The following is a 12486-nucleotide window of genomic DNA, read 5'->3' on the forward strand; positions in this document are numbered from 1 at the left end:
TTGGCTATATTTTTAAATCTAAGATGACTAATTTCTGTGTAGAATGTAATGTCCTAAAGAGGCACCTGCAAAGATTTTCAAACAGAAAAACTTTCGCTAAACTCTCTTTCAGAACATCTTCTATCATACGCACTCTATTGTTTGGTTCTTGTTGATCATTATCAAAGAAAGCAGCAGTGTAAGTAACAACAAATAGCAGTCTCTTGCCATTGTTTTGCTAATGAGACGATTCCTCTTTCTCTCTTTTTTAATTGTAAGCGGTAGTAGCGCGCACAAAAGCAAGCCATGCCGCGAGCGGTGGCAGGCCGTAAACACGCACTATCAGAATGCGACAAACAATGTTTGACACAGTACAGTAATGCATTTGCAGCTTAGAGTGACATAAATACATGTAACAAAGAAAACGGCGCTTATCAAATCAAAGAAAAATAAGCAATCAATTCAAACCACACAAAGCACGTAAAAAAGGAAGGGTACCCGTATAAATACGAACGGAGTGCCTGAGGCATAGCAATGGCTAGCTGGTAAAGCTTAAAAAAAGCTTACGACTCGAACCAGACAACTGTAGCTGTAGCATCATTCATTTGACCTAAATTGTGTCTCATATTACAATGGACCAACTTTGTTTCGATGTGGAGATGTGGCCTAAAACTTTTCTCTACCCTTGAATTTTGAGTGCCAAATTTCAAGTGCAGGTTAGACCAGTGAAAATTTTTTTTCCTCGATTTCGAGTCTCATTTTTCAGGTGCAGATTAGAATCGATTGCGGCTTAGATTTGAGTAAATATCTATCCTTTTCATAATATTGTAATTCGTACAAAAGATTCATATTTTGCTAATAAAATATCAGCTTTCAATGTACATCCTGCTCATGTACGATACTGGAACATTCTGGGTAAAGTAAAAGCAATGGAATGATGATAACTAATCACTTAGAGGAGATGGAAAGCCCTACAGTGATGTAAATATAAACATAGAACAACTGCAACAGATGCTTTATTTCAACCATTGATATAATCTGAATTAAACCTGCAAATCCTTCAATTGTACAACAGATCTATGCAAGTCGGTGTGCTCTGGATGGGACTGGAATATTAAATACTAAGTGCACAGTTCACAGAACTGATGGTAACATAATACTTTTAATAAAAAATATAAAATCAAATTCAGTTTTTTTGACACATCTTAAAATGTGCCGTATAGTGTGTGTGTGTAAAGATCAACAATGCCTGTACAACTAACATGTACAGTGGCAATGGTAAATATGGCGAAATGTTCAACAACTGTACACTAAGTCACAGCTACAGTAACTGCTCAGAGCTAGAAGCCGACAGATCCAGCAAGCGCCACGCTGCACGAGGGTCCGGTTCGTCACGGTCTCTACACAACACCCACACGTACGACACACGCATTATTTTCTCAGGATCCCCTTCCACGACTCTGCCTGTCCTAGAAAAGAAACAACAACAAAATTAGTCATTCTTCAGTAAAAAACATTCACTACTGCAAAGTAAGAAAACCAACAATGGACTTTACCACTAAAAATTGCCACAGCAGAAGGCACTGAGTAGACCAAGTTTAGTATTTTAACCCTTGGTAGTCTAATAATAAATGTATGCATATCTACAATTAAAAGAGCAATTGTGTATTACTACTGACATTCTGTTACTGTATTTTTATGTCGACGCTGCCAGAATGGGCACACTGCTCCCAAAAAATAATGCTAAATTGTTCACACAGTTTGATTAATTGTTTAATTTGCCATCTTTGCACATATAAAAAAAATTGTAGGAAAATGAGACACAATTTATCTTGTTGATGGTGTGGAGAAGATAATTCTGTTCAGACACAACAACATTCCCCATTTGCATATTTCACAACACAGTCATTGTGTTTGTAGTAATTGCATCACTAGGTGTTACAATCTTCATTGCAGGCAGATTCCTTGTTTTTAGATATCAAAGGTCAATTACCTGTGTTAAAGGGCTAGTAATAAGTGGGAGGTTAAGGATGTACAGCTTTAACAGCTAGCTAACATGAAGAAATCAGAATTGGACGAGTTAGACAGCGTACGAACAGTCTTCAAGTGAGAATTCAGGTGCAGATAGTAGCGGATGCAAGAGAGATGATCAAGTTGTTCAGATAGCAGACACTAGAAACAATAGTGACGTATGGAGAAAAATTACTGGAAAACTAGAGCATAAAGATTTCCATAAATATAGTGCTGCACTTCTCTTGCTATCACCTACATATACATTTCTGGAGCTAGAGCGTATCACCAACACAACAGATTAATTGAACATTCTCATACATGCTGAAACATTGTACAATATTCTCAACCTTCTGGAAGATTCTAAAACATTCTTTAAGATTCTATGACCTTACTCAGCATTCTGGCCACTGGTGGCTGTTTCGACACTTCATTCCCAGCTGCTTCATCACCTTCCCATAAGAAGTCCATTGCTGCGGCACTCTTTTGGAGTCTGTATCTTCGAAACTGACCCCTGCATTTCAAAACTGAAACCTTCTACACGGATGGGGGATGGAGGGGCTACTGTACAATATAACCCCCACAGGGCTGTGAGAGTGGGTTGTAGAGTTACAGCAGCTTGCACAGACACACCACACTTACTTTCAATTATATATGCTGACCAACCAGAACATTATGACCACCTACCTGATAGCCAACGAGTCCACCTTTTGCACTGGTATGAACTCACCAATGTGTTCTTCAAACCACTCCATCACACTTCTGGCCTTGTGATATGACATTATCTTGTTGAAAACACCACTGCTGTCAGGAAACGTGATTGTCCAGTAGGGGTGTACATGGTATACAACCAATGTATGATACTCACTGGCTGACATGGTGCCTTGTACGAGCTCTGTTGGACCCATGGATGCCCATACAAATGTTCCTGAGAGCCTAATGGTCTCTGTCCCGCAGTACAGGTGTCAAGGAGCTGTTCCAATGAAAGACGACGCATTCACACAGTCCCATCAACGAGATGAAGGAGGTATCAGGATTCATCAGGCAGTCCATCCAACACCTATAATGAGGGGTAGCTGCCCAACCTCACGATGTGCGGACATAGCCATGTGTTGAAGACGTTCACCACGGCACTCCTCGAACACCCAACATGTCATGCAGTTTCCGAAATGCTTGTGCCGAGACTCCAGGCCATCACAACCTGCCCCAGTCAAACTCAGATCGCACACATCCCCTGCTCGACACACAGACAGCATGTTTACAGATACGCCAGGCACCATACGTGTGTGTAACTAGCAGTCATTCCTTTCCAGGAGATGCTGCTATCATCTGGATGGACTTATATCGATAGTAGGTTGGTGGTCATAATGTTCTGGCTGATCAGTATCTATTGTCACTGACTCCAGCCTCTTCCTGCCATTTAATCCTGATTCCTGGGCCGCTATGAATAACAGTGCCAACAAACTCCTGCAGCGAGCAGCCAAGTTTCAGGATACAAAGAGATGCAAATAATAGTGTCAACACGTTCTCTGGCTAATTAATTTTTGACAATATTCCAATATTAGAAGTCGTTCCTTCAAGTCAAATACAGTAATTGTTGCTGGTGTTTTATTTGCACTCTGCCTCTACAGTTTTTATCCCACATTTCCCTCCATATTGAAATTCCTTCCATGCCTCGGGTTGTGTTCTATAAACCAAACCCTTCATTTATCGAGTTGTGGCTATTTCCCCCTCCCCAAGTTAGATTCTATGCTCTTCTTTTGTTATCACATATAACTATCTAATCTTCAGCATCCTTCTGCAGCACCATATTTCACAAGTTTTTAATCTCTTCTGCACTGTTTAATGTCCACATTTCACTTCTGCAGGACCACAAAGCTGCACACCAAATGAAGACCTTCTGAAACAGACTTCGCAACATTTAAAATTTATACTACACATTAAAATATCTTTTTCAGAAGCTCCCTTCTAGCTGCTGCTGGCTTTCATTTTACGTCCTCTACACTCCTGCTACTGTCAGATAGTTACCTTTCAAATTACAAAACTTGTTGACTACTTTCCGAGTTCCTTCAGCATCTCTCAATTTAAAGTGAATACATTCTATTACCCTTGTTTCACTTTTATTAATGATCATCTTACAATCTCTTTCCAAAACATTATTCGTCCATGTCAACTGCGCCTCTTGAAGTCCTTAGCCGTATCTGACGGAATTACAATGTCATTGGCAAACCTCAAATTTTTTATTTCTTCTCCCTGAAATGTAATTTCCTTCCCAAACTTCTCCTTCATTTCTTTCACAGCTTGCTCAATGTACAGACTGAACAACATCGGGAATAAGCTACAATTCTGTCTCATTCCCTTCTCAATCACTGCTTCCCCCTACCGCATCTTTCAACTTTTGTAACTGCAGTCTCATTTCTGTACAAGTTGTAGATAAACTTTCACACACTGTACTTAATCCACACTACTTTCTGGATTCCAAAAATTGTATTCCAGTTGACAATGTTAAAAGCTTTCTATAAATCTACATATGGTGTAAATGTACTTCTGCCCCACCTTTTTTATATATATATATATATATATATATATATATATATATATATATATATATATATATAATAGAAAGAAACCTCCACATGGGAAAAACATACTAAAAACAAAGATTCCAAGACCCACCAAGTGAGAAAGTGCTGTCAGACAGGCACAACAAACAAAACACACAAACACACACACAGAAGGGAGAGGGCAAGGAGCCACCCCAATCCCGGGAGCGAAAAGACACACCCCAGGGGGAAAAAAGGACAGGCGTACACACACACACACACACACACACACACACACACACACACACATCCATCCGCACATACACAGACACCCCCTGGGGTGGGTCTTTCCGCTCCCGGGATTGGGGTGGCTCCTTGCCCTCTCCCTTAGGACCCGCATCCTTTCGTCTTTCCCTCTCCTTCCATCTTTCCTGAAGGGGCGGCCGTCAGTTGCGAGGGCTAGAAGTTCTGTGTGTGTTTTGTTTGTTGTGCCTGTCTGCCAGCGCTTTCCCGCTTGTTGGGTCTTGGATTAAAAACAAAGATTCCAAGACTTACCAAGCGTAAAGCGCCGGCAGACAGGCACATGAACAAAACACACAAACACACACACAGGATTACTAGCTTTCGCAACCGATGGTTGCTTCTTCAGGAAGGAGAAGGAAAGACGAAAGGATGTGGGTTTTAAGGGAGAGGGTAAGGAGTCATTCCAATCCCGGGAGCGGAAAGACTTCCCTTAGGGGAAAAAAAGGACAGGTGTACACTCGCACACACACACACACACACACACACACACACACACACACACATATCCATCCGCACATACACAGACACAAGCAGACATATTTAAAGGCAAAGAGTAAGGACAGAGATGTCAGTCGAGGCGGAAGTACAGAGGCAAAGAAGTTGTTGAAAGACAGGTGAGGTATGAGCGGCGGCAACTTGAAATTAGCGGAGGTTGAGGCCTGGCGGATATCAAGAAGAGAGGATATACTGAAGGGCGAGTTCCCATCTCCGGAGTTCGGATAGGTTGGTGTTGGTGGGAAGTATCCAGATAACTCGGACGGTGTAACACTGGGCCAAGATGTGCTGGCCGTGCATCAAGGCATGTGATCCTCATTACCAACAAACACTGTCTGCCTGTGTCCATTCATGCGAATGGACAATTTGTTGCTGGTCATTCCCACATAGAAAGCGTCACAGTGCAGGCAGGTCAGTTGGTAAATCACGTGGGTGCTTTCGCACGTGGCTCTCCCTTTGATTGTGTACACCTTCCGGGTTACAGGACTGGAGTAGGTGGTGGTGGGAGGGTGCATAGGACAGTTTTACACCGGGGGCGGTTGCAAGGGTAGGAGCCAGAGGGTAGGGAAGGTGGTTTGGGGATTTCATAGGGATGAACCAAGAGGTTACGAAGGTTAGGTGGACGGCGGAAAGACACTCTTGGTGGAGTGGGGAGGATTTCATGAAGGATGGATCTCATTTCGGGGCAGGATTTTAGGAAGTCGTATCCCTGCTGGAGAGCCACATTCAAGGTCTGATCCAGTCCCGGGAAGTATTCTGTCGCAAGTGGGGCACTTTTTGGGTTCTTCTGTGAGAGGTTCTGGGTTTGAGGGGATGAGGAAGTGGCTCTGGTTATCTGCTTCTGTACCAGGTTGGGAGGGTAGTTGCGGGATGCGAAAGCTGTTTTCAGGTGGTTGGTGTAATGGTCGAGGGATTCAGGACTGGAGCAGATTCGTTTGCCACGAAGGCCTAGGCTGTAGGGAAGGGACCGTTTGATATGGAATGGGTGGCAGCTGTCATAATGGAGGTACTGTTGCTTGTTGGTGGGTTTGATGTGGACGGATGTGTGAAGCTGGCTATTGGACAGATGGAGGTCAACGTCTAGGAAAGTGGCATGGGATTTGGAGTAGGACCAGGTGAATCTGATGGAACCAAAGGAGTTGAGGTTGGAGAGGAAATTCTGGAGTTGTTCTTCACTGTGAGTCCAGATCATGAAGATGTCATCAATAAATCTGTACCAAACTTTGGGTTGGCAGTCTTGGGTAACCAAGAAGGCTTCCTCTAAGCGACCCATAAATAGGTTGGCATACGAGGGGGCCATCCTGGTACCCATGGCTGTTCCCTTTAATTGTTGGTATGTCTGGCCTTCAAAAGTGAAGAAGTTGTGGGTCAGGATGAAGCTGGCTAAGGTGACGAGGAAAGAGGTTTTAGGTAGGGTGGCAGGTGATCAGCGTGAAAGGAAGTGCTCCATTGCAGCGAGGCCCTGGACGTGCGGGATATTCGTGTATAGGGAAGTGGCATCAATGGTTACAAGGATGGTTTCCAGGGGTAACAGACTGTGTACGGATTCCAGGCGTTCGAGAAAGTGGTTGGTGTCTTTGATGAAGGATGGGAGACTGCATGTAATGGGTTGAAGGTGTTGATCTACGTAGGCAGAGATACGTTCTGTGGGGGCTTGGTAACCAGCTACAATGGGGCGGCCAGGATGTTTGGGTTTGTGAATTTTAGGAAGTAGGTAGAAGGTAGGAGTGGGAGGTGTCGGTGGGGTCAGGAGTTTGATGTAGTCAGGTGAAAGGTTTTGTAGGGGGCCTAAGGTTCTGAGGATTCCTTGAAGCTCCGCCTGGACATCAGGAATGGGATTACCTTGGCAAACTTTGTATGTAGAGTTGTCTGAAAGCTGACGCAGTCCCTCAGCCACATACTCCCGACGATCAAGTACCACGGTCGTGGAACCCTTGTCAGCCGGAAGAATGATGATGGATCGGTCAGCTTTCAGATCACGGATAGCCTGGGCTTCGGCTGTGGTGATGTTGGGAGTAGGATTAAGGTTTTTCAAGAAAGATTGAGAGGCAAGGCTGGAAGTGAGAAATTCCTGGAAGGTTTGGAGAGGGTGATTTTGAGGAAGAGGAGGTGGGTCCCACTGTGATGGAGGACGGAACTGTTGCAGGCAGGGTTCAATTTGGATAGTGTCTTGGGGAGTTGGATCATTAGGAGTGGGATCAGGATTATTTTTCTTCGTGGCAAAGTGATATTTCCAGCAGAGACTACGAGTGTAGGACAGTAAATCTTTGACAAGGGCAGTTTGGTTGAACCTGGGAGTGGGTCTGAAGGTGAGGCCTTTGGATAGGACAGAGGTTTAGGATTGGGAGAGGGGTTTGGAGGAAAGGTTAACTACTGAATTGGGGTGTTGTGGTTCCAGATTGTGTTGACTAGAATTTTGAGGTGTTGGGGGGAGTGGAGCTGGAAGTGGGAGATTGAGTAGATGGGAGAGACTGGGTCTGTGTGAAATGAGAGGAGGTTGAGGTTTGTTGGAAAGGTTGTGGAGGGTGAGTGAGTTGCCTTTCCTGAGGTGGGAAACCAGGAGATTGGATAGTTTTTTGAGGTGGAGGGTGGCATGTTGTTCTAATTTGCGGTTGGCCTGTAGGAGGATGCTATGTACAGCCGGTGTGGATGTGGGAGAGGAAAGATTGAGGACTTTGATTTGGGATAGGAGTTGACGGGTGTGTTCATTGGCCGAGTCGATGTATAGGTGAAGGATTAGGCGGGTGAGGGCTATGGATTGTGCTGTTTGGAACTGGTATAAGGACTGATGGAAAGAAGGATTGCAGCCAGAGATGGGAACTTTAAGTGTGAGGCCTTTGGGAGTAATGCCAAATGTCAGACAAGCCTGAGTAAATAAAATATGGGAGCGTAATCTGGCTAGGGTGAAGGCATGTTTGCGGAGGGAATGTAAATAAAATTTAATGGGGTCGTTGTAGGGATGTTGTGAGGTTGACATGGTATTAGAAGGTGGAAAGGGTAATATGAGGTTAAAGTGAAAGTAAATAGAAATTTATATAGGGAGAGATAAAGGTGTGAAAAAAGTAGAAAAAGTGTTGGTTTTAGATGAACTATGTTGATCCTGTGCTGAACTTAGGTTGGTGAACAACAATGGGTGCAAAGATTGGGTAGTTATGTTGTCTCCAGATCACGTTAAAGGGTGGGGAAATTCAAGAAAATTTCGAAGAAAATTTCGAAAAAAAATTTTTCGAAAAAAGTTTCGAAAAAATAATTTCCGAAAAAATAAAATTCGAAAAAATTTTTCGAATAAAATCTCGAAGAATGTGTGTGTAAATGTATTCAAAGGACTGGTTATGTACTGGCAGGTTATGAGAATGAGGCTAACAATTGTTTGATGAAGAAATAATAACGTGTAAACCTGTGGGAAGCTGCTAAAAAATGATCGGTTATGTGGGAAAAACGGGAATGGAAATAAAACGAAAGTTGTTGGAAATAACTGAGATGGTTGTGTAATGGGTGAAAGGAACTGAAGCTGTGAAATAGTATTCACGAGTTTACACGAAATGTTTGTAAACTTGGAACAATGGATTTTATAGCAGCGGTTATGTTGAAAGCGTTGAAAATTTTAGGTTATGGTTTGGAAGTAAATTACGTATTATTGAGTATAATTAGGCAGGATAAAATGTATGGTAGATTACGGAAAAAGGGAAGATGAATACAAAGTGAAACTTCTTGTACAAACGAAAAGAGAAAGTAAGACGATAGAGAAGATTTCGAAATGCAATATATATATATATATATATATATATATATATATATATATATATATATATATATATATATATAATACAAAACACACAAACACACACACAGAATTACGAGCTTTCGCAACTGGCAGTTGCTTCGTCAGGAAAGAGGGAAGGAGAGGGAAAAATGAAAGGATGTGGGTTTTAAGGGAGAGGGTAAGGAGTCATTCCAATCCCGGGAGCGGAAAGACTTCCCTTAGGGGAAAAAAAGGACAGGTGTACACTCGCACACACACACACATATCCATCCGCACATACACAGACACAAGCAGACATGTCTGTGTATGTGCGGATGGATATGTGTGTGTGTGTGCGAGTGTACACCTGTCCTTTTTTTCCCCTAAGGGAAGTCTTTCCGCTCCCGGGATTGGAATGACTCCTTACCCTCTCCCTTAAAACCCACATCCTTTCATTTTTCCCTCTCCTTCCCTCTTTCCTGACGAAGCAACTGCCAGTTGCGAAAGCTCGTAATTCTGTGTGTGTGTTTGTGTGTTTTGTTCATGTGCCTGTCTGCCGGCGCTTTCCCCGCTTGGTAAGTCTTGGAATCTTTGTTTTTAATATATTTTTCCCATGTGGAAGTTTCTTTCTGTTTTATATATATATATATATATATATATATATATATATATATATATATATATATATATATAATTTTGTAAAGTAAGTCACTTTTTCAGTATTTCCTCACGTTTCTAAGTTCCACCAGAAGAATTTGCATCAAGTTTTGTGGTAAAATGGAATCAAGTGCTCTAGAATACTACTTTGAAACCAAAGCCCAATCGTCCCAATGAAAACATCCCAGAGAGAGAAAAAAAAAAAGCATGCCAAGTTTTATCAAATGTCAAAGTTTTGCTCACTGTCCCCCCCCCCCCCCCCCCTCAATTACCTCGATGTAGTGCATCATAAATTTTTGCCTCAAGGTCATACAGTCAATAAGGAGTATTACCTTGATGTTATGTGCCATTTGCTAGAAGCAATACGCAAAAAATGTACGGAATTGCGGAAAAAACAATTCATGGCTTTTGCATCACGACTATGCACCCACTCATTCATCGTTGCTTGAGAGAGATTTTTTGGCCAAAACAAACACGAGAATCATGCCTCAGCCATCATATTCACTGGATTTGGCCCCCCTGCGAGTTTTTCCTGTTCCAAAAACTGAAGTGACCTATGAAAGGATGACGATTTTCAACGATTGAGGAAATAAAAATTGCGTCGCTGGAAGTACTCAAAGCTGTACCAAAAAATGCTTCTGAGAAGTGCTTTGAGTCTTGAAACAAACATTGGCACAAGTGTATTGTATTTGAGGAGGACAACTTTGAATATTGATGGATAAACAAATAAATATTTTTTTCATAAAAATATAGTCACCTTACTTTTTGAACACACCTCATACTCTTTCAATCTCTTCACCATCTGTGAAGCTTGTAGGCATATGCACTTGCACTGTTGTTGTGGCTCTATCCTTCGTTGGCTAGTATAATGCATTCATAATGCCAGGGGACTCCAAAATACAGTTCGAAAGGGATTTAATCTGGCACACATCATTACGAACAGTAACGCAAATATTAGGTGCAATCAAAAAGCTTCCATTTGAAGGGAGTACAATCCAGAATTGGAGTGTCAATCAGGCGAAAATCACTGTGAGAAGTAAGGCAATCATCCCAACGACACACCAGGATGAAGGTACCTATTTGGCAAAACAATGTGTCTTGCTTTATGAAGAAGACCGTAACTGCTTGCTGCACATCCTCGTCTGACAGAAACTGTCCACCCTTTGAGTACTTTTTTTAAGGGACCAAAGGCGTGATAATCACATGGTAGGAGATCAGGACTATAGACTGGTTACTAAAGTGTGTCCCACTCAAGTTGGCGGAACTTCTGCATTATGACATTTGAGACATGACGACGTGTGTCATAATGAAGCAGTAAACCCTTTGTCAACTGTTTTTCCAGATGGTAATTTTTGACAACCTTCATTCTCAGATGGCTGTCCTTCAACAACCAAGAAAAGAATAATAGCACAGTCCGGTTTGAAAGAATTTGGTAAAAGCATCATCATAATTCACATTTACCGCATACACATCAGAAAGATATGATTACCACACTAATCCATTACTTACATGTTGTTGTTTATACCAACATCAGTCACACTACATTGCAGCAACCCCCTCAAACAGAAATTGCCAGAGTTTTGACTGACTTTGCAGCGAGCCTCTTCAGGCTGGTTAACTGCTACATACTGATGATTATGTTCCCTTATACACTGTCTATTTCAGTCATCAAGTGGTTACCTATATATGTGTTTGGGATGTCATCGGAAAACTTGAAGAGAGGTACCCATGGAGGGGGATGTCTGTATGGTAGGCTATTTTATTGCCTGTGCTCTTTTGGTAGGGTATCGTTAGGCAAAAGCAAATCAACAGTTTGTTCCCAGCGTAGTGTTTTTCTGCAGCAAAGCATGGAAGCCACCCTGAAGTTCTCTTGTGGTCACTTTTATGCAGTTAAACTCTGATCAGGTGGACCTGCTGGCTGGCGAGCACACGCGGCTTGCTGGGCTGTAATCACTGGCAGCCAAGCCGTAAGTAACTTGAAGCCGTCACCTCTGCTTGTGCTGTTAGGGCATTAATTATTCTGATAGCCTCTCTCTATTTTTCGCTGCCACATTCACGGCTCCCGAGCAAGCACGCAAGATTCTCGAAAATTAATAAAACAGCCACTTTCCTTCTGGTATTCCACAACAGTTCACTTACTGTTCTGCCCCAGTCACACATCACGAGAGTGCTAATAAGTCCGGTTTCACCAATGTAAGACTTCACTGCATTCACATTTAAGTTCATTGATGTCTGCAGAACTGTGAGATCTACGGGATCCTTTGTGGGCCTAAACAGACGTCAGATCTTGCGGCTACTCTGGAATATGTGTTTAATTCTTTTCCAACACAGAATATTGCCTAGAGTGTAGAGTTGTCAACCAATTACCGACCACAGTAACACAAGCAGCAGCCGGCCCACCAAGCACCTACTAGTGTTGCCTACCAATTACTTTTCAGGGTAGCAAAGCAAGAGCCTACCATACAGTCACCCCCCCCCCCCCCCCCCCTCTCTATAGATACCTCTCTCCAAATTGCCTGGTGACGTCCCAGATACGTGACATTGGTAGAAGACAGCTGACAGCTGAAACAGACAGTACATAGTTGGAGTCTCTATCACCAGACTGGCAATTAAGCAGCCTAATACCCAAAATTATTTTAGCCAAAATTACACTGCCTGTTGAAGCCTATGAACTTGCAGTATCACAACTGTTTAGTAGTTTAAATCCACAAAAGAACTGTTCTACTGTAAGTTACTATGAGATCTGGTGAAATTTAT

At 42.5% G+C, this 12486-nt stretch overlaps 1 protein-coding gene across 2 annotated transcripts in view; it reads right to left on the bottom strand.

The window, feature by feature from the left end:
* Positions 1-978: 978 nt before the first annotated feature.
* LOC126291896 (mitochondrial import inner membrane translocase subunit TIM44) overlaps positions 979-12486 on the bottom strand; it is a 68521-nt gene continuing 57013 nt past the window's right edge. For both annotated transcript variants that reach the window (XM_049985625.1, XM_049985624.1), the window contains exon 8: positions 979-1448. In XM_049985625.1, the coding sequence (XP_049841582.1) occupies positions 1301-1448 (148 nt within the window). In that variant the 3' untranslated portion in view covers positions 979-1300. The remainder of the gene's footprint in view (positions 1449-12486) is intronic.

Source organism: Schistocerca gregaria, chromosome 9 (assembly GCF_023897955.1).
Source record: "Schistocerca gregaria isolate iqSchGreg1 chromosome 9, iqSchGreg1.2, whole genome shotgun sequence".
Taxonomy (NCBI): Eukaryota; Metazoa; Arthropoda; class Insecta; order Orthoptera; family Acrididae; genus Schistocerca; species Schistocerca gregaria.